The sequence below is a fragment of the Heterocephalus glaber genome, unplaced genomic scaffold (assembly GCF_053883595.1).
Source record: "Heterocephalus glaber isolate CG9 unplaced genomic scaffold, H.glaber_assembly_v1.0 deba00001461, whole genome shotgun sequence".
NCBI lineage: Eukaryota > Metazoa > Chordata > Mammalia > Rodentia > Bathyergidae > Heterocephalus > Heterocephalus glaber.
In genome coordinates, this window is record NW_028258308.1 from 18,759,278 (window position 1) to 18,784,332 (window position 25,055).

At 36.8% G+C, this 25,055-nt stretch overlaps 1 protein-coding gene and 1 pseudogene across 3 annotated transcripts in view; both read left to right on the forward strand.

Annotated features, from left to right (window-relative positions):
- Positions 1-25,055, forward strand: part of Snx25 (sorting nexin 25) — a 162,124-nt gene that overhangs the window by 48,129 nt on the left and 88,940 nt on the right. For both annotated transcript variants that reach the window (XM_087217093.1, XM_087217091.1), the window contains exons 2-3: positions 1,247-1,331; positions 22,936-23,152. In XM_087217093.1, coding sequence (XP_087073219.1) covers positions 1,247-1,331; positions 22,936-23,152 — 302 coding nt within the window. The remainder of the gene's footprint in view (positions 1-1,246; positions 1,332-22,935; positions 23,153-25,055) is intronic.
- LOC147826744 (serine/threonine-protein phosphatase 2A 55 kDa regulatory subunit B delta isoform pseudogene) lies at positions 1,246-14,702 on the forward strand (annotated as a pseudogene). Its single transcript, XR_015453442.1, has 2 exons — positions 1,246-1,331; positions 5,656-14,702. The product of XR_015453442.1 is annotated as a serine/threonine-protein phosphatase 2A 55 kDa regulatory subunit B delta isoform pseudogene (transcript).

Below are 25,055 nucleotides of genomic sequence, written 5' to 3' on the forward strand. Positions count from 1 at the left end.
TATTTATTTATTTATTTATTTATTTTTGAGGTAGGTCTCCCTAAGTTATCCAGGCTGGTCTTAAATATGCAAATTGAAATAATCCATCCACTCAGCCTCCTAAGTACCTGGGACTGCAGGCATGTGCCCCACCCAGCTGTGAGATGGTATTATATATATATATATTTTTTTTGGTATCGGTACCTCATGCTAGTGAGGCAGGCAGCGGCACCATTGAGCCAATTATCTTTCCTCTTTACTTAAAAATTTGTTAATCTGTGAAGTTGGAATAGTGATAATTTTTTCTTTCCAATAAGGAACAGCAACTTAGTTTCTCTCTTAAAAGTTTGTAGAAATAGATAGCTTCCCCCTCACCAGCAACATATGAAAGCAGTCATTTCCTCATATCCTTGTCAATGTGAATTTATCCACTACTTTGGCAGTCTGAAGGTATGTCATTACTCTAATAAAAGGTTGCATTCTTATAGATTTATTTGTCATTTATTTATCTTTTATGTTTGCCCTTTCAGTTTCTCTGCTTGGTTTTTCTTTGAGTTGTTTTTATTCACATATATTGCAGATATTGTCTCCTAGCCTCTGTTGTTCAACAGGAATTTTTTAAATAATCATATTTGGTTTTTTGTTTCCCTTTATAACTGGATTTTGTGCCTTATTTATTTATTTATTTATTTATTTTGGTACCAGGGATCAAACTCGGGACCTTGAGCTTGTGAGGCAGGTGCCCAGAACCACCGAGCTAAATCCCTGGCCCTGTGCCTTATTTTAAAGAAGCCTTCTCTATCTCAAGATTGGATACAGCTTCTCCCATATTTTAAGTCTTTTTAGTGTAAGAGAATATTTAGTCCTTAAATCCATTTGTAGTAACTTTTATATAAAATGTAAAACTGTAATCTTTTTCCCCACATGAATATAAACTTATTCTGATATCACTTATTAACTAGTATGTTTGTTTCCTCTTGATTTCAAATTTTTCCTTATTTTGTTTTTAACTCCCAAATATAGAGACGTGTGTGTTTGTACTTTTCTATCATTCTGTTGATTGGCTTATTCTTATTCTAGTTATGATATGATATGAAGGGAAATCTTTTCTTCTTTTTTCCATATATTTTTAACTTAACTCATGTGCTTATTTACTTTTCCATAACATTTCAATTTTAGATGATCCTTCATACCTTTGGTTTTATTTTTATATGTAATTTATTCATTCAGTAATCTTTATCTTTTTTTTTTCTTCCTCACATTTCAGAGTCCTGTGTGTGGAAACTCACATGAGACAGTTCAGTCTAGAAGGGTAGTGATTTCTCATAATATGGACAAAGCTCTGAAAGAAGGTAAGGATTAAATGAAAGTATATTACTTTCATTATCAATGAAAGCAATTCATTATCTTCTAACATGAAAATTATGATCTCTAGTAAATTTATTTGACTTTCCTATAACACTAGGAATGTTTTCTTGAGTTTATATTTGATGACTAAATACATCCTTGTTCTGGTTAAATAGAAAGAATTTTAGATTTTATTGAGTAGGTATTTCCAGATCACAGAAACTAGCCTGCCAGTTGGAACTTCTTCTACCATATGAAGCATATCAAGAAATAACTTCTAGGATGTAACCTAGAGAAGGTATGTTGGGGATTAATGGATGCAGGATCACTCATGGACAGCCCAGTTAACCAAATTAAGTGATAGTCCCACAGAAGGATGAAGAAAGGACAAGTGAAGTTTGAGAGGAGGCTGGAGGGGGGATTGTGTATAATACAATATGGTTTTATGTCTACAAGTGGTAATAAGCAAGTGTACTTAAAAATATTAAGGTTTAAAAAAGCAGTTACTTTGAAGGTCAAATTAAGGTTTTAAAAGATGTTTTTAAATTAGAATTTCTAAAAGCACTGATAATTTGTTGTGCAGAGAAAAGAGTGACTTTTTTAGGTTAATGTGTTAGATGAGAAGTTAAGAGAGAACTGAGTGATATATAAGTAAGCAAGTATATTTTACTTGTTATAGGTCCCTGGAATTGTACCATATTAAAATTTAAAGATGAATACTACTATAAAAGTATAGAAACATTTTGAAATTATATGGAGTCATAGAATTTTAAACTTTTCGTACTGCAATTAAAGTTTAAAAATATTTGTTACGTTAGTAAAGTACAAAGATTTTTCTAAAACTTATTTAAAACTTGACTTTTATTATTCATAACCTACACATGAGAAGTTTTTTTTTTTTTGGTACCAGGGATCAAACTCAGGACCTTGCACTTGTGAGGCAGGTCCGGTACCACTGAGCTAAATCCCGCCCCTGTCAGTTTATTCTTTACTGTTGTATTACATGTACTGACACAGCTTATCATCATATACTCATCCTTTCTCCTATTGGACATTTGGCTGTTCTAATTTTTAGAAATTTAGTGAATAAAATGGCCAAAAGTGTTTCTGTGGATGTATGTTTATCTCTCCTTGAGAAATACCTAGAAGCGATTCTAGTATATTGTGCTAAACCATGTCAGTAAATGGAACAAAATCCAAATATAATTTCAGATACATCAGAATGAGTATAGGATAGTTTTATGTTAAATTTTTTTTTTTGGTGCTGGGGATCTAACTCGGGACCTTGCACTTGCTTGGCAAGCAGTTGGAACCACTGAGCTAAATCCCTGGCCCTTTATGTTTAATTTTGTAAGAAAATGCCAAACAGTATTCCAAAGTGATTATATCTTTTTAGACTCTCACTAATAATGTATGAGAAAAAATTCAGATGTTTTACATTATTACCAGTGCTTCCTATTGTTACTATTTTAATCATTTTGATGTGTCTGAAATAGTATTTTATTGTGGATTTAAATTGCATAGCCCTATAAACTATGATGTTGAGTACCTTTTCATGTGTTATTGATCATTTTAATATCTTTGTGACTATATCAGTCTTTCTTTTAAACTTATAATTTGTAGCTAAAAATCTATATTCTGGATTCATGTCCTTTTATATAAATGTGTAGTGAATATTTTTCTCCTAGTTTGTCGATTGCCTTTTATTTTCTTTATGGTGTTTTTAAGTAGAAATGTAAAAGTTTAACTCTAATTTATTAACCCTTTCTTCACTCTGTTCTTTTGATAGGATAATTTTTATTAATCTGCTTTTCTGCTCATTGACCCTGATATTTTTTCTTGTCACCTCTAATCTGTAGTTAAATGCATCTAGTAAATTTTTAAGTTTTTTTTCTCATGTCTAGAATTTTTATTTGATTCCTCCTCTTCTTTTCTTCATTGTTTTGCTTCTCTGCTGGGATTTTCCCATTTGTCACTTATTATAACCACTTTAATCTTTAATTTATTAAAGATATTTATAATAATTCTTTTAAAGTCCTTGTATGATAATTCTTGGGGTTGATTTCTATTCATTGTTTTATTTCCTGATTATATCAATTTTTGGGTTTCTTCTCATCTGTAGTTATTTTGATTCTAATTAAAGGATATGAATAGTACTTTTTAAACATTCTAGATTCTGTTATCTTCCTATGAAGAATGTTGGTTTTGTTTTAGTGTGCAGTTTAATTACTGACTGATCACCTTGAAGATAATGGTTTTATAGGCTGGGTCTATTTGGATTATATTCTTAGTCTAAGGTGAACCCCTCAGACCTGGAAGTCAGTAGCCAGATTTAATGTCAGACAGTAGTATAGGTATCTGCTCAGCTGTTTCACTCTACTAGCTGTTACTTTGTACTAGTCTTACAGTTTTAACCCCACACATGTAGCTCAGAGTTAGCAATGGGTTTGAGGATTTGTGCCTACATATTATGGCCCCATCGTTTTTAGTATTCTCTGCCTTTATTTCCAGCACCTCTGGTACCTTGTACATCTGTCTTCTGATTATCTTAAATAATAATAATTTTAAAAACACAGACCTGTCTGAGTTCAAACTGGTTCGTGCCTCTAGGACTGTTGTTGCCTGCAGGAAAAGTTGTATAAGCACATGTCTTACCTAGTATCATTCTCTGCTTTCAAAGGTACATTCCTCTTTGATTTCTGCCAATTTTTATTGCTCTTCAGTGGCTTTAAGTTAGTTCTTTAATTTTTTTTTCTGGGATTGCTAGTTTTCTGTAGGAAGGCTAGTTTGATACAAGCTATTCTATCTCTAAAATTGAAATCCTCTCAATTAAAAGATATAATTGTGTAATTGTATTTTCTTTCTTTTAAAAGGCTGAGTAATAGTCCATTATAAGTATAATACCACACTAAAAGTATGTTGCACATTTTATCTATCTGTCCCTTGATGGACTCTTGGGGTGCTTTTTCATAGTTTGCCTGTTGTGACTGATACTCCTGTGAACATGATGTTGTTGTGCCCAGATTGCGAAGTCCCAAAGACCACCAGGAAGCCGTTCCCGATGCAAGCAAACGAGGGTCGTTTATTCAAGCTCAAGCAGGGGCTCCCAACTGTCACCGACGCAGCAGATCAGAATTGAGAGCCCTGAATTTCAAATTAGCGGGGTTTTTATAGAGGTTACAGCAAGGTTTGGAGATTTTCCACTTAGCAGTTACATGATTGGTTAACATTTAGCAAGCATGAAGTGTACATTTCTGATTGGCTAGGCCCATCGGGGGTTTGAGGGGCGGTTACATGTAGGTTTTACGGGGGAAAAGAGGGACAAAGGTTAGTGGTCGACTGTCACGTACTGATGGTCAGCAGACACACTAATAGTCACGACCATTACGTACTGACAGTCAGCACATCTACAGATTGTTCTATGGATAGGGGGCCCGGAACGTTCTTTTCCTAGGCAAACAGATGGTTGAGTAATTAACTTAGGAACTTTGCTTCGGTACAGATTGTGTCTTTTGTCCCAGAGCATGCACATTTTAACCATTAATTTGTGAGGACAATAGAAACTAGGGGAATAGTGGATTTTAGCAAAATGGAGTCGCTTTGGTCTCACAATGTCTTTTTAATTTTTGAAGTCTTAGACATTTCTTCACTCTTGGACACAGCCTTTTCCAGGATGGGTTAATTTATTTCAGAAGTGTTGACGGGGAGAAAGAAAGAGACAGGAAAAGAGCTGAGCCCTAATTGATAGAAAAGAACAGTGCACTATCTTCAAGCTAATTTCTGTGTGACGATTTTTTTTAAAGGAAAATGTTATCCACAGCTTCTCAGTAAGAGCTGTAATTAATTATCTTTTAGTATACCTTTTTTTAAAAACTGCCCTTTGTTTAAATAAAATGAAAGAAAGCTATTGGCTGTTATAAAATTGGTTATTGGAGTAAAATTTATATATTTGCCAGAATTTCTTAATCAGCAACAACAAACCAAAACCAGAATCACCTTCTAAAAAATTTGGTCATTTAAATTTATAGTAAATTGCTTCCGCGGTGGCTGCGGCTGTGGCGGCAGCCTGAGCTGAGCGCTCGGCGGGGCGCCTCCTGTCGGAGCGCTCGGCTGGGCAGGCCCCGTCCCGCGCTGCTGCCATGGCGGGAGCCGGAGGCGGTGGCTGCCCAGCGGGTAGTAACGACTTCCGGTGGTGCTTCTTGCAGGTGAAGGGCACCGTGATGGAAGCTGACATCATTTCAACTGTTGAATTTAATTACTCTGGAGATCTTCTTGCAACAGGAGACAAGGGTGGCAGAGTTATTTTTCTTTTCTTTTTATGTGGTACAGGGGATCGAACTGTGGTCCTTGCGCTTGCGCAGCAGGCGGCGAAGCAGAGTTGTTATTTTTCAACGGGAACAAGAGAATAAAAGCCATCCTTATTCTAGGGGAGAATATAATGTTTACAGTACTTTTCAAAGTCATGAACCCAGAGTGTGACTATTTGAAAAGTCTAGAAATTGAAGAAAAAATTAATAAAATTAGATGGTTGCCAAAACAGAATGCTGCTCATTTTCTACTCTCTACAAATGATAAAACTATTAAATTATGGAAAATAAGTGAACGGGATAAAAGAGCGGAAGGTTATAACTTGAAAGATGAAGATGTATGACTTCAAGATCCATTTAGAATTACAGCACTATGGGTTCCTATATTGAAGCCCATGGACCTCATGGTAGAAGCCAGTCCACGGCGAATTTTTGCAAATGCTCACACATCATATAAATTCCATTTCAGTAAATAGTGATCATGAAACATATCTTTCTCTACATGACCTGAGAATAAACCTATGGCATTTAGAAATCATAGATAGAATCTCTAACATTGTGGATATCAAGCCTGCTAACATGGAAGAGCTGACGGAAGTCATCACCACTGCAGAATTCCACCCACACCAGTGCAATGAGTTTGTCTACCGCAGCAGCAAAGGGACCATCCGGGTATGTGACATGCATTCCTCTGCCCTGTGCAACAGACATTCTGAGTTTTTTGAACAGCCTGGAGATCCTGTCAGTGAAGGTATGGGACCTTAACATGGAGAGCAGGCCTGTGGAGACCCATCAGGTGCATAAGTACCTGCGAAGCAAGCTCTGTTCCCTGTACGAGAATGACTGCATCTTTGAAAAGTTTGAATGCTGCTGGAATGATTTAGACAGTGCTATCATGATGGGGTCCTACAACTTCTTTAGAATGTTTGATAGAAACACTCGGAGGGATGTTACACTGGAAGCTTCAAGAGAGAACAGCAAACCCCAAGCCAACTTAAAACCCCGAAAAGTATGTACAGGTGGTAAAAGAAAGATGAGATTAGTGTGGACAGTTTGGACTTCAATAAGAACATCCTTCACGCAGCTTGGCACCCCATGGAAAACATTCTTGCCATAGCTGCCACCGATAATTTGTATATATTCCAGGACAAAATCAACTAAAGAAGCTAACTGGAGGACCAAGTCTTGTCTTGCATAGTTAAGCCGGTTGTTTTTCTGGCAAAGAAAAGGCACTGTCCTCTCCATTAAGAACAGAGATGCACTTCCTACTTCCCTTCATAACAGAGGAAAGAAGTGACCTTGGGTGGGATCCTGGCATTGCTGCAAGGGGAAAACCCACTTGAAGCAGAATTGGTGGACATTGCTCAATAAAAGCCATTACTAAAAATAAATGTATTTATTTAAGTCTGAGCTTTCCTTTCCAGTTTATAGACCAAAAAACTAACCTCCAAGAGAAAAAGTGTTGTCAAATACGTTTCTGTCTCCAGCTCTATCTTTCTGTGCCATCCTAGGGCCCTCTGGACATGATATGTCCATTGTCCATGTTCCTTGCTGGCCTTTCTGAGCCAAGGGGGGGTACCTACCCTTGGTACCCAAGGAAAGCCAGGCAGGTTTACTCACTAATTCCATCGACCATCACACCTTCTGGTGTAACCACTCAATATATTAACAGCACACTGTAAAATGTTCTTAAATCTAAACATAAGTATCGTCTTTTTATTTGTCTCAATCGCATATAATAAAATTATGCAAAATTCTTTGGAATAATTTGAGAAACTTTTGTCCTTTGGCAGAAGGGTTGAATATGTATAGTACTTCAAATTCTAAATATAACTATCTCCAAGCTGCCATAACTTTTTTTTTGTTTCTGTAGAAACAGTCCATCTGTTACACCAGGTAAGGTCTGGGAAAAGCCATAACTGAGTCCACCTCTGAGAAAAAAATTACAAGAGTAATGAAATTGCTGCTATAAAATTAACACTTGGCTTAAAGTAGGTATCAAATTCACTACAATTGAAAACTTATGTGCTTTCTTTTAAAATCTTTTTTAAAAGTACTTGAGGAAATGTAGTTTTTAAATATTGCTAAAATTATGTGCATGCTAAATTTCATATTGGATTTCAAGCCAGCAGAATTAAACAGTTTTAATTATGTGATGCCTCCAGTACCTTGGTTTATTGCAAAAGCTCTCTGATATTAAAAAAAAAAGACTTCCCAACACAAAGAGGTATATACCAGCACTCAGTGACTGGAACTTGCTTCCATGGGATTTAACCCATGAACTTGATTAGTGTCCTCCAGGGGGATGTAGAGCCGGGGCTCACATGCCATTGCAGAAGTTAAGCTATATTTTGATTACTAATGATAGAAAGGATAAGACATCCTTACCCAGAATTAATGTTAGCGGAATGCCACTTTAGTTCACATTAAGTTAGAAATTTGACAACCTAAAATACCTTTATTTTATTTAAAAATAATTATATTGTATCTTGGTGACACAATTTATGTCTGAGATGTGGAACAGAGTTGTTCAAGCATTAATCAACCCTGGTCCATAAGAAAAAACAGTTCTAGTAAAACATGATTGTATATATTTGTTCCAACTATTTTGACCAAAAAGTTTAATAAATTTTAAATGTTGACCTGGGAAAAAAATATATAGTAAATTGGAATCTAGAAATGTATGTTGAGAAAGCTAAGAAATTTCATAAGCACTTAGAAAATCTGTAGTAGTTATAATTTGCATCTCTGGGGTACTTTTTTTGTGTGTGTGTATATGGTACTGGGGATTGAACCCAGGGGATCTCTACCAGTGAACTATCTCTCCAGCCCTTTTACATTTTATGTAGATAGGGTCTTACCAAGTTGCACAAGCTGGCCTTGAACTTGCTGGGGATCTAAGTGAGGACCTCACACTTGCCTCAGCCTCCTAAGTTGCTGGAACTACAGGCAGGCCACCATGCCTGATTTCTCTGGAGTATTTAATTTACATTTCTAAACCCCTAGCACCAGTATATTTAATTGAAATTCAGGATGCTATTAGCTAACGGCAAAATTGAGTTTCTTTGTTTAAAAATATAAGTGGCAGTATACTCCTTAAGACTGCACTAATTTGAATTCAGTTTATGGAATGTTTATTTTTAAATTTCCTCCTGGAGATAATTTGAAGTAGATAATTTTGTACCATTTTATATTTATGCATTTATTTTGTTTTTAGAACATATGTTTTAAAAACAGATTTATTCAAAGAGTTGAACAAAATATCAGGTCTGTATTTATGTGTGTCTATCATTCATATTTGTTCTACACGTTTGTGGATTTTTGGGCACCAAAGTGTGTGTATGTTGTAGTTCAATTAAAATTAGGATATGTCTTAAATATTTACAGATTGCATTACAAGAAGAAAAAAAAGTAATAGTTAAAAAAATTACAGAGCAAATAATAGAGTTGGGCTGTATGTGGAACAGTAAGAATTGCAAATGCTGGAAGTTAAATGGCATAGTTGAGGAAAAAGATCAAAGCATATTATTGTTTTGTTTTGGTACTGGGGATCCAACACGGGAACTTGGGCTTGGGAGGCAGGCCAGCGGAACCATTGAGCCTGCATATTACTGTTTTTGTTAGCTAATTTCAAATATAAAACTATTTTAGAAAGTCTGCTATCATATTAAACCATCTTATATACATGTGCTTAAGAACTTAAAACACCTACCATTCTAGCTGGATGTGGTGGTGCCCACCTGTAGTCCCAGCCCTTGGAGGCTGAGGCAGGATTGCCACAAGTGGGAGGCCAGCTTGGACTACATAGTGAGTTCAAGGCCAGCCAGAATTACATAGCGAGACCCTGTCTCAAAAAACCAAAAGAATTTTTTTAAAAAAGCTACCATTCTATACCAAATACTCTTAACAGCTACATTTCCTGGAAAGTAGACAGAAGATAGGAAAAAAAAGTAGACTTCTAAAAATCTTTTTGATCTTACTACTAAATCTTATTAGATTTATTGCCTGAGTTTTACTAGGCTACACTGAATTATCTCAGTAATGTGTGGATCAGGTGATTTAATTACAGTACATAATTGAGTATTTGCTATTGACTCAGTAGTTTCCTGAATGATAAATTGAAAGTTCTTGGGTTGAATATGCAGTAATTCTTCCTAAGATTATTTTTCTTATTTTAATTTATTTATTTTATTTTTTATTTATTTATTTTTTATTAAATTCTTTTATTGGTACATTGTAGATATACAACACAATTACATTTCTCATTGGGAATTGTACCTTTACATAATGCATCTTGGTTCTTCTTTTTTCCCCATTCCTAGCCCTCCCTTCACCCCCTCCACCCTTCCCTATTTACAAAGACTTTATTTCCATTTTTTCCATTTCTCATCATTTTTCCTTTCCCTTCTTTCCTTTCCCCTGCCCCTCCCACTACCCCTACCCCTTTGGACCTTTTCCTCGTATTTTACATTATCGATTATTCATTCTAATCATTGGTACATTTTAGGTATACAATATAATGACATTCATCATTGAAAACTTGCACCTTTACATAGTCTCTCTTAGTTCTTATTTTTCACCCTTGCCCAGCCCTCCCTTCAACCCCTCCATTCCTCCCTATTTACAAAGATTTTGTTCCTATTTTTCCATTTTCTCATATTAATCCCATTCCCTTCTATCCTTTTCCCTAGCCCTCCCACTTCCTTCCCCTTTGCCCCTTTTCTTCCTATTTCACATTGCCTGTTATACATTTAGTCCGTATTTATACTTCCAGTTTCTCACACCAGAGAAACTATTTGGTATTTATATATACATGTGTCCTATTTATTTCACTTAAAAGAGTATCGCCTCAATGTGCATCCACTTAGCTATAAATGTCTCTAATTTCTCATTTTTTATGTCTGAGTAGTACTCCATTTTATTAAAAAACCACATTTTCTTGATCCAGTCTCCAGTTGATGGGCATTTGGGCTGTTTCCAAGTTTTAGCTATTACAAACTGTGCTGCTATGAACATGGGTGCACATATATCACTGTGGTATGACTCTTTTAATTCTTTAGGGAAGATCTCCAGCAGTGGAATAGCAGGGTCAAATGGGACTTCCAGTCCTAGTTCTTTGAGGTATCTCCATACTGATTTCCACAGTGGTTGCACCTGTCTACACTCCCACCAGCAGAGGAGCAGGGTTCCTATTTCTCCACAGCCCCCCGCCCCAGCATTTGTTATTGGTTGATTTCATGATAGCAGCCATTCTTTCTGGAGTGAAGTGGAATCTCAGTGTTGTTTTCATTTGCATCTCTCGAATGACCAGTGATGTTGAACATTTTTTCATCTATTTATTTGCTATTGCTACTTCTTTGTCTGAGAAATGTCTTTTTATTTCAGATGCCCATTTGCAGATTGGGTCTTTAAATTTGGGAGGTCTGATCTTTTTAAGTTCTTTATAGATTCAAGATAGTAGACCTTTGTCTGAGGAAGAGCAGGTGAAGATTTTTTCCCACATTGTGGGTTGTCTCTTCACACTGCTGGTGGTTTCTCTTGCTGTGCAGAAGCCTTTTAATAAGAAAAGATCCCCCTTGTTGATTGTTTGTGCTAGTTCACGGGCAACTGAGGTTTTGTTCATAAAATCTTTTCCTACACCTATGTCTTCAAGGGTTCTACCTAACCTCTGTTCCAACTGGTTCAGAGTTTCTATTTTAATATTTAGATCGTTAATCCATTTTGATTTTAGTTTAGTGCATGGTGAGAGATACAGGTCTAGTTTTAATCTTTGGCAAGTTGAAGCCCAATTTTTCCAGCACCATTTATTAAAGAGGCTATCTTTCCTCCAGTGAGGGTGTTTGGCTCCTTTATCGAAGATGAGATGGCTGAGTGTGTCTGGAGTTGTTTCTGCATCTTCCAATCTGTTCCACTGGTCCTCAGGTCTGTTTCTTTGCCAGTACCATGCTGTTTTTAATCACAGTAGCTTTGTAGTAGAGTTGCAGGTTGGGGATGGTGATAACCCCTGCCATGTCTCTGTTACCTAGAATTGCTTTTGCTATTCTGGGTCTCTTGTTGTTCCAAATGAATTTTTGGATTGTTTTCTCAAGGTCCATGAAGTATGCTGCTGGGATCTCAATTGGAATTGCATTAAATCTATATAGCAGTTTTGGAAGTATGGCCATTTTCACTATATTAGTCCTTCCTAACTGAGGAGCAGGGGATGGATGTCTGTCCATTTTCTGATATCATCTTCAATCTCTCTTTTCAGAGTGCCATAGTTTTCAGAGAAGAGGTCTTTGATTTCATTCGTTAGGTTGATTCCTAGATATTTCAGTTTTTTGGATGCTCTTGTGAAAGGAATTATTTGCCCTATTTCTCTCTCAGTGAGTCTGTCATTTGTGTAGAGGAAAGCTATTGATTTTTGTTTGTTGACCGTGTAACCAGCTACTTGACTGAATTTGGTTATTAAGTCTAGAAGACTTTTAGTGGAGTTCTTGGGGTCTTCTATATAGAGTATCATGTCATCTACAAATAATGACAATTTGACTCTTCATTTCCTATCTTTATTCCTTTTCTTTCTCTTGTGTAATTACTGTGGCTAATGTTTCCAGAACTATATTGAACAAGAGTGGTGATAGTGGACATCCTTGTCTTGTTCCTGATTTGAGTGTGAAGGATTTCAGTTTTTGACCATTGAGTATGATATTGGCTGTTGATTTTTTCATAGATGGCTTCTATCAGTTTGAGGTAGAGACCATCTATTCCAATTTTTTGTAGGGTTTTTATCATAAATGCATGTTGGATTTTGTTAAATGCTTTTTCTGTGTCTATGGAGATAATCATATGGTTTTTGTCCTTGGCTCTATTGATATAGTGTATTACATTGACTGATTTGCATATATTGAACCATCCCTGCATCTGTGGGATGAATCCCACTTGATCAGGGCGTATGACCTTCTTGATGATCTTCTGCATTCTGTTTGCCATTAACTTACTAAGGATTTTTGCATCTATGTTCATTAGTGAGATTGGCCTATAGTTCTCCTTTTTGGTTGGGTCTTTCTCTGCTTTGAGGATCAAGGTGATGCTTGCTTCCAGGAATGAATTTGGGAGTATTGCTTCCCTTTGAATTTCATTGAAGAGTTTAAACAGTAGTGGCAGCAGTTCCTCTCTAAATGTCTTGTAGAATTCAGCAGTGAAGCCATCAGGGCCCGGGCTTTTCTTAGTTGATAAGTTTTTTGTCACATTTTCAGTTTCATTGTTTGATATTGGGTGGTTCAGAATTTTTAGGTATTCTTCGTTCAACTTTGGTAATTCATATGTATCTAGGAATCTGTCCATTTCTTCTGTGTTGTCCATCTTATTGGCATATAGGTACAGGAAGTAGGTATTGATGATCCTCTGGATTTCTGCTGGGTCTGTTGTCATTTCACCCTTTTCATTCCTAATTGCATGAATTTGGGCCTTTTCTTTCCCTTTTCTGATAAGTTTGGCTAAGGGTTTGTCAATTTTGTTGATTCTTTCGAAGAACCAACTCTTGGCTTCATTGATTTTTTTGTATCGTTCTCTTAGTCTCCATTGCATTGATTTCTTCTCTGATCTTTATAATTTCCTCCCTTGTATGAACTTTGGGGTTGTCCTGCTCTTCTTTTTCTAGAAGCTTGAGATTCAGCATCAGGTTGTTTAATTGGGCTCGTTTTGTTTTCCTAATATGCATATTCAGTGCTATGAATTTCTCACGTAAGACTGCTTTCATTGTGTCCCATAGATTCCCATATGTTGTATTGTCATTGTCATTTAATTGAAGGAACTGTCTGATTTCTTCTTTAATTTCCTCTGTGACCCATTGGTTGTTCAGAAGTTTGTTGTTCAATTTCCACGTGTTTATGAAATTTTTTGAGTTTCTTTTGCTATGGATCTCCAATTTCATCGCACTATGGTCTGATAATGTACAGGGGATAACTTCAATTCCTTTGCACTTCCTTAAACATGTTCTATGTGTGAGTATGTGGTCTATGTTGGAGAATGACTCGTGTGCAGCTGAGAAGAATGTGTATTCTGATTTTGTGGGGTGGAAGACTCTGTAAACATCTGTTAAGTTCATTTGATCAAGAGTTTGATTGAGTTCTAGTATTTCATTACTTATCTTTAGTTGATCTATCTATTTGTGACAGTGGGGTGTTGAGGTCCCCCACTACAATTGTATTAGTGCATATATGACTTTTCATGTCCGTTAGTATTTGTTTCATACAGTTGGGCGCACTAGTGTTTGGTGCATAGATATTTATGATTGTCATCTCTTCCTCTTGGATTCTTCCCATTACAAGGATGTAGTGTCCTTCTTCGTCTCTCTTAATCAGTGTTGGTTTGAAATCCACTTGATCTGCAAAGAGGATAGCTACTCCTGCTTTTTTTAAGGTTCCTGTAGCATGGAGTATTGTTTTCCACCCTTTACCTTTCAGTCTATGAGTTTCCTTTTGAATGAAGTGTGTTTCTTGTATGCAGCATATTGTTGGATTTTGCTTCTTGACCCATTCTGCCAGTCTCTTTCTTTTGATTGGTGAATTGAGACCATTAACATTGATAGTTATAACTGAAACGTATTGACTTGTCATTGCCATGAGTTTTTCTTTTTTTGGGTTCTCCCCCTTTACATTTAATTTCTTCTCATACCAGATGGGTTCATGCTGCTTTGCTTCCTGGGGTTGTGATCCTCAATGATTGTTCCTAGGATATTGTGTAAACTTCTTTGGAGTGCTGGTTTGGTATTCACGAATTTCCTAAGGTGCTCTTTGTCATGAAAGTATCTTATTTCTCCATCAATTTTGAAAGATAGTTTTGCGGGGTACATCAATCTGGGTTGAAGGCTGTTTTCTTTTAGGGCTTGGAATATGTCACTCCAAGCTCTTCTTGCCTTGATGGTTTGTGTTGAGAAGCCTGCTGTGATTCTGATGGGCTTTCCTTTGTATGTGATTTGTTTCTTTTCTCTGACTGCTTGTAGAACTTTGTTCTTCTGTTGTGTTTCTGGAATCTTCACAATTATATGCCTATGTGTAGATTATTTTTGATCAAGCCTATTTGGAGTCCTATATGCCTCACTTATCTGTATGTCAAGCTCTTTTCCCCTCCTTGGGAAGTTTTCTGCCATCACTTCAGTGAAGAGATTTTTTAAGTCGTCTCCACTCTGTCCTGTTTCTTCATTGAGCCCAATCAGTCTTATGTTATTCTTCTTTGCATCATCTAGCAGCTGCTGGATTGATTTCTCTTGTTCCCTTATAATTTTGAAGCAGTTTTTCTTTTCCTGGTCACTAATTGCAATCTTATCTTCTGTGTCTGAAATTCTGTCCTCACATTGGCTCATTCCGCTGTGTAGATTTTCAGTGGAGTTTTTCATGTCCTGGAAATCTATTTGCATCTGTTTTATGGATTCCATTTGGTTCTTATGTTGGGATTCCATCATGTTCCTGAGCTCCTCTCTAGATTTATTAATCATGTCTTGCACTAGGGGCACAATTTCCTCTGTTATGTGAGAAATTATTTCTGATTTCCTTTTTTCCAGATCCCCTTTTGTTGCCAGTTCAGTGGATCCAGGTGGTTGAGTATCAGAGTGTTCCGTCTCATTTCCCTTTGGGGTTGCTGTCGGTGATCTGGAAGTCTGGTTTTGAGACTTATTTACGTGTTTTCTCATTTCGACTGGGGGGGGGCCTGTTAACGCCTGCATGGATTACCTCCTCTGAGCTGGGAGAGGTGAAACAGGGGCCAGGAGCAGCAGTAGGGGTGGTGACCCAAAAGCCCTTTCCTGTGGGCTGGGAGCAGCGGGAGGGATGGTGGCCTGGAAGCCTCTTCCTCTGGGCCAGGAGCAGCAGGACAGAAGGTGGCCCAAAAGCCCTTTCCTCTGGGCTGGGAGCAGTGGGAGGGTTGGTGACCAGGAAGCCCCTTCCTCTGGACCAGGAGCAGTGGGTCGGCGGCTCAGAAGCCCCTACCTCTGGGCCGGGAGTAGCAGGACTCAGTACCTTGGTCTAGTGGTTTGGTGTCCTCTGTGTCTTTGTAGTGTGGAACCAGGTGGCTGTCTGTCTTAAGCGGACTGATTCGGTGTCTTCCATGCCACTCAGGACCTCGGTAGGGTGTGGGCAGGCCTGCCTGTCTGCAGCAGGCTGATTCGGCATGTTCCGTGCCACTCGGGACCTCGGTAGGACCTATTTTATTTTATTTTTTGAGACTAGGTCTCGCTTTGTAGTTCAGGCTAGCTCTGAACTCACTATGTAGCCCAGGCTGGCCTCGGACTGGCAGTGGTCCTCCTGCCTCAACCTCCTGAGTGCTGGGATTATAGGTGTGTGCCACCATGCCTGGCAGATTTTTTTTCTTTTCTAAATCATTGGAGATGCTGATCTCAAACTTTATCTTGTGAGACACTGTTTGAATGTCTTAGTAATATCATTACCTTTATTTTTTGTGATGTTCTTCACAAGTGCAATTAATGTTATGTGTACATTTGAAAGTGATACGTGGGTGTTAGTTTTGATTGACTCAGTGCTTTTCTAGTTCTTTTTGCAGTACTGGTGATGTAAGTTAGGCCTCACATATGCTAGGCAAACTCTCAGCTACTGAGGCCATTAATGTTTTTCTGAAAATCAGAGGTAATTGTGCCTGTAATTAAATTGTCCAGGTTATGCAAAAGACCATAACTTGTACATGATCATAATAACAGAAGGTACCAAAAGGTCATGGTCCAAGTATAACAGTGCTTTTAGTTTCTTTTTAGCAGGACTTAGATAAAGTGAAACTGATGCAATTTTTTTTTTTTTTAAACTAGGCTTCCCCTGTGACTGTTTCAGGGGATGTTAGGGGATCTGACAATTAGATGGTGACACACAGGAAAAATGACTTACACCTGAAAGGCAGTGACTTCTTTTACTCCCTTAGATTCAACTCATCTAATTCATGACTTTTTACCCAGTGGCTGCAGTATGTACAGTATACTCTTTTTGTTGACTATTCCCAACCAATAACAAACTAATAACCCCAGCTCTTCCCAGGAGATGACTTCCCATTGCGTTTTAAAACTTTGCATGGAGAGGTTGGGAGCATATCTCAGTAGTAGAGCACATGGTTAGCATGTGCTAGGCTCTTGACTTCAATTTCCAGCTCTAAAATAAAGACAAAAAAATATTTGTATAAACCATAAGGATCATCTTAATGAACAGTGGAGTTATTGTTGTCCTTTATCATTAGATCAGTTTCTGTTTGAAAGAGGACTATTTCTTTGTTCTAAGAGACCCAGGCCATGGACATTTATGATCTGTGGGGTAGAGACCTCAAGGATAGAGACAATTATATCTCTGAATGGCTCAGGGGGAAGGCAAGGGTGGAAAAAAATGGCTCCCTTGAAGCTCTTTCTTGTACTGTTTATTTCTCTTGAGTCTGTTTCCTTCTTCTGAAAATTTGTAGGTAGAGATTACCCGATGTCACATTCTCTAGACTGATGTAGTAAATGGTTTTTAAACTTTTGTCTCCTCACCACTAATTTTCTCTACTTTGTTACCTTTAATCTTTTCAGATTAACCTAAGTAAAGTTCCAATCATGTTACTCCATTCTTTGTAATCTCCAGTGGCCCCCTTTTACCTACTTGTTTCTTTGACAGTCCTAGTTATTAGGACCTAAATATTTGTGGCTGTTTCTTTGTCTTTAAAGGTAAGACTCTTGCCTTTGGTTGGCAGTGAGAATTGATAGTATTTCATTTCATTGTGGTTAGGCCTTTTTTTTTTTTGCTAATAAAGACCATAAAGTCTTGTCTCCTGAATTGACCTATAGAGTGTTTTTAATTATTTTATTCATATGGTACTTCTGTTGATGAGTCTATATAATTATATATATTTAGAAGATAGCTTTGATTTATACTTTCAATATCTAGTTTCATGTGTACCTATGATACTGTGAGGAGGGGTGCTGATGTGATATTAATGGAAGAGTACCTGTGGATAAAATGTATCTTTATTGTGGAGTACAAACTTTTGCCAAAATTCATTTTTATCAATTCATAACCAAAATGTGTTACCAGAGAAGTTGTTTTATTCATTAGCATATGCAACGTGCTTAACAAATGTAATAGAACATTATATAGGTGATATGCCCTTTACAGTAAGCCTTTAACATGCTGAACACAATCTTATTTTAAGAATATTAAGTCTTTTATAGTAGTTCTTAATTTTCTGTTAAAATTTGAAATTAAATTTTAATGAAAAGGAAAATGGTTCTATTTCCCAATGTTTTGGGCTGCAGATTTATTGACTACTCATTAAAAATTCTGTGGCATGTCAACCTTTAATAAAAGATCAAGGGAGAAAGAATTGCAAATAGACAAGCAGCATTTTGTTAGCAAAGATTTCATCTTGTTTTTTTCACATTGAGACTGAAGAAGGCCATAATGGCCTTGGAAACAAGAACCTTTGAAGGTCATGTCATCTAGCCCAGCATTACAGGAAGTAATTTTTTCTATATCATCCTTCCTTGTCTACTAGATATCCAGCTTGTTAAAGAGTTTGTGATGGAATGGTCACCATGTTGATGTAGCCATTGAATAGTTTTGTTGTTGTTGTTGTTGTTTTCTTTTTTCATTTTATTGGTACATTTAGGTGTACAATATAATGACATTCATCATTGGAAATTTGCACCTTTACATAATCTCTCTTGGTTCTTACTTTTCCCCCTTCCCCTGCCCTCCCTTCAACCCCTCCATCCCTCCCTATTTACAAAGACTTAGTTTCCATTTTTTCATTTTCTCACATTAATTCCATTCCCTTCCTTCCTTTCCCCTACCCCTCCCACTTCCCATTCCCCTTTGCCCCTTTTCTTCCTGTTTCACATTGCCTGTTATACATTTAGTCCTTATTTATACTTCCAGTTTCTCACACTAGAGAAACTATTCAGTATTCACACGTGTGTCCTATATATTTCACTTAAGAGTATCGCCTCAATGTGCATCCATTTAGCTATAAATGTCTCTAATTTCTCATTTTTTATGGCTGAGTAGTATTCCATTTTATTTTTTAAAAAACACATTTTCTTTATCCAGTCTCCAGTTGATGGGCAATTGGGCTGCTTCCAACTTTTAGCTATTACAAATTGTGCTGCTGTGAACATGGGGGCACATATATCACTGTGGTATGATTCTTTTAATTCTTTGGGGAAGATACCCAGCAGGGGAATAGCTGGGTCAAATGGGACTTTCAGTCTACTTCTTTGAGGTATCTCCATACTGATTTCCCCAGTGGTTGCACCAGTCTACACTCCCACTGGCAGTGGAGCAGGGTTCCTCTTTCCCCAAGCCCCGCCAGCATTTGATATTGGTAGATTTCATGATAGCAACCATTCTTACTGGAGTGAGGTGGAATCTCAGTGTTGTTTTCATTGGCGTCTCTCGAATGACCAGTGATGTGGAACATTTTTTCATGTACTTACTTGCTATTTCTACTTCCGTGTTTGAGAAATGTCTGTTCATCTCATGTTCACTTTTGGATTGGGTCTTTAAATTTGGGAGGTCTGATTTTTTTTTAAGTTCTTTATAGATTCTAGATAGTAGACCTTTGAGGGGAAAATTTTTTCCCACATTGTGGGTTGTCTCTTCACACTGTTGGTGGTTTCTCTTGCTTTGCAGAAGCTTTTTAATAAGAGATCGGACTTGTTGATTGTTTATGCTAGTTCACAGGCAACTCAGGTTTTGTTCATAAAGTCTTTTCCTACACCCATGTCTTCAAGAGTTCTCCCTAACCTCTGTTCCAGCTGGTTTAGTGTTTTTGTTTTAATTTTTAGATCTTTAATCCATTTCAATTTTAGTTTAGTTCATGGTAAGAGATACAGGTCTAGTTTTAATCTTTGGCAAGTTGAAACCCAATTTTTCCAGCCTCATTTATCAAAGAGGCTATCTTTCCTCCAGTGAGGGTGTTTGGCTCCTTTGTCAAATATGAGGTGGCTGAGTGTGTCTGGAGTTGTTTCTGCATCTTCTAATTTGTTCCACTGGTCCTCAGGTCTGTTTCTTTGCCAGTACCATGCTGTTTTTATCACAGTAGCTTTGTAGTATAGTTTCAAGTTGGAGGTTGATACCCCCTGCCATGTCTCTGTTGCCTAGAATTGCTTTTGCTATTCTAGGTCTCTTCTTGTTCCAAATGAATTTTTGGATTGTTTTCTCCAGGTCCATGAAGTATGCTGCTGGGATTTCAATTGAGATTGCATTGAATCTATATAGCAGTTTTGCAAGAGGCCATTGAATAGTTTTAATATTTTTATTGAATTTCTCCTTATATTGAACTGGAAAAACAATTTTCTCATGACTTTCAGCCATTGGTTCTATTTGTTTTCTAGAGCAACTGTACAAAGTAGAACTTTTTGCATATTGTGTCATATATGTGCTTTAAGCAAGCTGGAGATCAAGTGGACAGGGAATTTATGTCTGGCTTCTCATGTTTTACTCATGTAACTTACTTTGTTCTATCTATGCGCTCAGTAGTAAGAATGTTTGACTGGTAGATAGGAGACTTGACTCTACCACCTCTTTTGTTAAGTTATTTCACTTCTCTGAGCTTAAATTTCCTGAAGGTATAAAATCCAGTTACTGTGTAGAAACCATGGTTTATTTATCGCTGATAAATGCAATTATAGATTTGGCCCATTCTTGGTTTTGCCATAATTTTTTTTTATGTAGGTCGAAACTATTTCTGCTTTCTTCTTGATGGAGTAGTCCACTTAGAAATGAGCTATGGCTACATTTTGCAAAAGCTAGAAAACAAGTATTTGTTCAAATTAACATTTGGAAGTTAGAATAAAATGACAAGAATTTTAGGAGATGATTTTTGGGTGGTTTCTTTTTTTTTGCCTTTGATGTGCAGTGGAACAAAATTCTTGAAGCTTTGTGTGTGTTTTTGAGCAGTGAAACTTAAGTTAATATTTTGTAAATTAATATAAAACTGCATTGAAGACATTCTAGAAATGTGAAAAAAAACCAGATTGGCTTTACTTTCATGGTTGATATTTCAAGGGAAAACCCATCACAGAATATTAAAACAAGAATGGTGTTTCTTTTGACCTATGGGCATTTATGTGGAATTGTGACGAATACATACTGATCCTGAGCTTGAGGTTCCACTTGGCTTTCAGTTTTCTAAGAAAAGTGACTCTCCTTCGCAGTCTGTCCACTGGAGAAAAAAAAAAGTCTACCTAGATTTATTATTTTTAAGCCTTCATATTGGTGTGTAGTAGCCAGCAGAAATAAAATGAGCACCAAATCCTGGTCTCAAAAATTATTTGAAAATTAGGTTGGTTGTTTATATGCCAAGGGTGAAGTAGATCTGGTTTACAAGGGTATATTTTGTTCCTCATGGTTCCTGGGAAGGAAGTAGTGTGCCAAGAAGCAAACAAAAGCAGGGAGATAAATTAATTATCTGAAATGGTATCAGCGTCTGAAATTAAGCCAAGTCAAATAGTGTTTGAAATAGGAAATTTAAAAAACTTTGGGAAATAAGTAATTAAGAAAGTAATAATCCTAGTGTCCTTGAGCTGGAACAGGATTGATTATGTGATTAAATAGTTTTCTCCCTTGGTGCACTAGAAAGTGTTATCACCTAAGCCCAGTGGTAGTTTTGAAAAGACCTAGTTTCTTGCAGAGATCACATTGACCTTTTTCCTGTATGGGCTAGAGGTGTGCCGTCCAACACAGTAGACCTTCATGTGGCTCTTGAGCACCAGTGATGTGATTAGTTCAATTGAGATTGCTGAGGAGTATCATATATAGGAGATTGCAAAATTGAGCATGAAAAAATAATGCAAAATATTTTGTTTTAAAATACATATTTTAAATATTGATGTCATATTGAAATACTTGGAATATATTGTGTGAAAAAAAATTATTAAAGTTAATTCTACCTGTTTTTACTTTTTTAATGTGACTATTAGAAGACTTTAAAATGACATTTGGCTCTTGTATTTCTGCTGATATTCACTTAATGGAGCTGCTATTAGGATTACATCAGATCTCATCTTTGGATTATAGATCATCTTTCACAATTTTTTCCTCCGCAGTACCAGGGATTGAACTCAGGTCCTTGTGCTTGCCAGGCAAGCGCAGTGCCACTGAGCTCAATTCCCGGTCCTGGCTTTTGTATTTCTATTAAATAACACTAGTCTAGAACTAGTTTTCTAATTTCAAGGCATATAATTGATCCAGAAAGACTAAAAATATTCCAATCAAGATGGTAGACCACAAATGCTGAACCTAGTATAATATCTGGGAGTAGTGTGTGGAATTCTTCCTAGATTAATTGATGTCTTTATTAGGAGACAGAACCACACACTAATTAAGCAAGGAAAGTTAAATATAAAGTAATTCCTTGTAACATAGGACCAACCACTAAGAGGTACAGAGAATACAAAAGAATATAGGAAGAGTAGATAATGGGAGCAGCCACTGCTTCTAGGTGCTGAGGCAGAGTATCTCAGGACTGGATAAATTTGGAGTAAGTGTACTTCATCCCAGGCTGAGATTCATGCCTCATTGGAGAAAGCATGACCTTTTCCCATATGATAGTTGAGAGGTTTGGGGCAATACCACAGGGTAGGGGAAAATGGGTTGCCATGCATGGTATAAGATACAGTGGTAGCTCGGTTCATGAACTCAGTTCTCTCCACCATATTGATCGCAAACCAAACTGGACAAGAACTGAATCAGATTGAGTGGTTACAACATTGACTTTATGAGGAAATTTGATTCAGTTCTTGTCCAACTCAGTTTGCAGCCAGAGTTATGGGAAGAATCAAATTTGTGAATTGAGATACCACTGTATTCTTTACACAAAATTAAACAGGTTGGCACTAGGATGAAATATTTAAAACTTAGATTGTATAAGAAAATCCAGAACATGTGTTCAAACATTCTAGTTAGAGGAGAATCTCATTTTTGTTGTTGGTGGTGTTTTTGGTTTTGGGGTGTTTTTTTGGTACCAGAGATCGAACTTAGTACCTTGCACTTGCGAGGCAGGCACCGCGCCACTGAGCTAAATGCCGAGCCTTAGAATCTCCCATTTTAAAAGATTTAGGAAAGATTATTTGACTTCTCCTGAGTTAGGTATTTTACTCTCTTTATATATATATAATTTTTTTTTTTTCCGGTACCAGGGATCAAACTCAGGACTGAGCTAAATCCCTGCCCCATCTCTTTATATTTTAAACAATTAATATTAGATAGCTGGCAGCCAATTCCCAGTAGAAAGGCTATCTTGGTGATTATTTCTTTCATCTGGACTTACTCATTGCTTTGTTTTTTCCCGGTAGTGTTTGACTACAGTTACAGAGATTACATTCTTTCCTGGTATGGAAACCTCAGCAGAGATAACGGACAGCTTTACTACCTGCTCTTGGAAGACTTTTGGGAAATTGCCAAGCAGCTACACCACAGAATGAGTCACGTGGATGTGGTTAAAGTCGTCTGCAATGAGGTTGTAAGGGCTTTACTCACTCATTTCTGTGACCTGAAAGCTGCTAATGCCAGGTAACTGTTATAACAGGAACAGCTCTCTCTCCTCTTCACTTTAAAATAGTTTTTTTATTGAGTAAGGGATCAAAGTCAAAGCTCTCATTTAACCTGAAAATTTAAACGTTTTGAGGCAGATTAGTTACAGTGTTCTGATAGAGTAGAGTTTTTGGGTAACTTTCTAATAGAAAACCACTTTATAGATGTACTTAATTTAATAAATAACTTTAACAGTGAAATGAATTTTACTGAGCCAGCACCATGATGAATTTAATTATTAATAGTATTGATACCTAAAGATTGAAGAAGTTCAGAATAGTATGCTGTAATACAATCAGTGCCAATCAATTTATAAATTTTCTTTTTTTTCTTTTCTTTTTTTTTGGTACCAGAAATCGAACTCGAGACCTTGCGCTTGCAAAGCAAGCGCCGGAACCACTGAGCTAAATCCCTGGCCCAATTTACAAATTTTAGAAAAATTAGTACATAATTTATGTTTCTTTGGTGATTCCTGTGCTAAGAATTCAGTTGCTTTAGAATGTCTTAAAGACTGATATTTAAAGAAACAGTATTAAAGCTTGTGGTCTCTAATGAGAGAATTTGTTTCATTGTAGAAATCGCTAATGCATAGGCTTGTTAAACCTTTGTACCATTACATTGAAAAGATTTGTTTGTGCCTATTAGGTGAGAAATTACCTTTGGAAGAATACTTCAACAAGGCCATTTATGTGCTCATAACAAGTTCTTATTTTTTAGGCTTTCTGGTAGGCTTTTCTTCACATATCTTACTCTTTTTTTTTTCTTTTTCACATATCTTACTCTTGAACAAGTGAAAGGATAATGTATAACAGCACTTATAACTTGTACAAAAAAGTAGTTTTAGTGAAATGAATAGCCTTCTGTTTGTTGAAATAGGAATGGGACCACCTCTAGTTAAGAAAGCCTATTCTCACTTTTAGCAAAGAGATAAAGTAAACTTTGAAGGGAGTGCATCAGCATTGGCATCCTACCTGGTCTGTAATAACTCATATTCTCTTCTCAGAAGCTTTGTTGTGTGACTTTATTAGAAAATAGTCTGTGATGTTGCTCTTGGATAGGAGTTGATTACTAAATGTGGTTGTGCAGCAGGTCTCCATTCTGTTCTATTGCCCCTATTGGGAGCTATCTTCTCTCCCAAAATCTACTGGCCTCAAGTTGATGAGGGTACAGTCCAGAGCCATTACAAGCTGTTTTCCAGCTTGCTGCCCTCCTATGTATTGCAAACTTTGTTTTTTGTTTTGTTTTGGTTTTTGATACCAGGAATCAAACTCAGGACCTTGCGCTTGCGAGGCAGGTGGTGGAACCACTGAGCTAAATCCCTGGCCTGCAAACTTTGTTTTAACATTGGCATAGTGAGAAATGAATACATTTTAAATTGAGGCTCACTTTCATAAAGCCTTTACTCTTAATAGCCTGTGATAAGTTTGATGTTTTTTGCTCTTTAACATTTTTAAGTGCTTTCTGAAACCATTTTAATTTTGTTGTTATTTCTTGTCGTGACCCATTGTGCGAAAGTACTGTATTACTATAGAGCTGTGGTTCTCAGATTTATTGGTCTTAGAATTCTTCTACAATCTTAAAAGCTATTTAGAACCTTGAAGAGCTTTCGTCTGTGTGAGTCATATCTAGTGGCCAACTGTGCACATCTCTTCCCAGGTCCAAATTCAAGGAAATCATATTGCTAGCTTGGAATCTTCCATTTGCACTGTGGAATGGGCAAATGTTTTCAATTAACATCTTTTTTTCATACAGAGCCAGTTAGTAAACATTTACTAGCATCACTCATCATATCTATCAGTATTTATCATACTAGGTATTAAAACCAAGAAGTTTTCAAAGTACAAGAGTACAAAGTACACTTTCCATTTGGTATCAGTGGTAA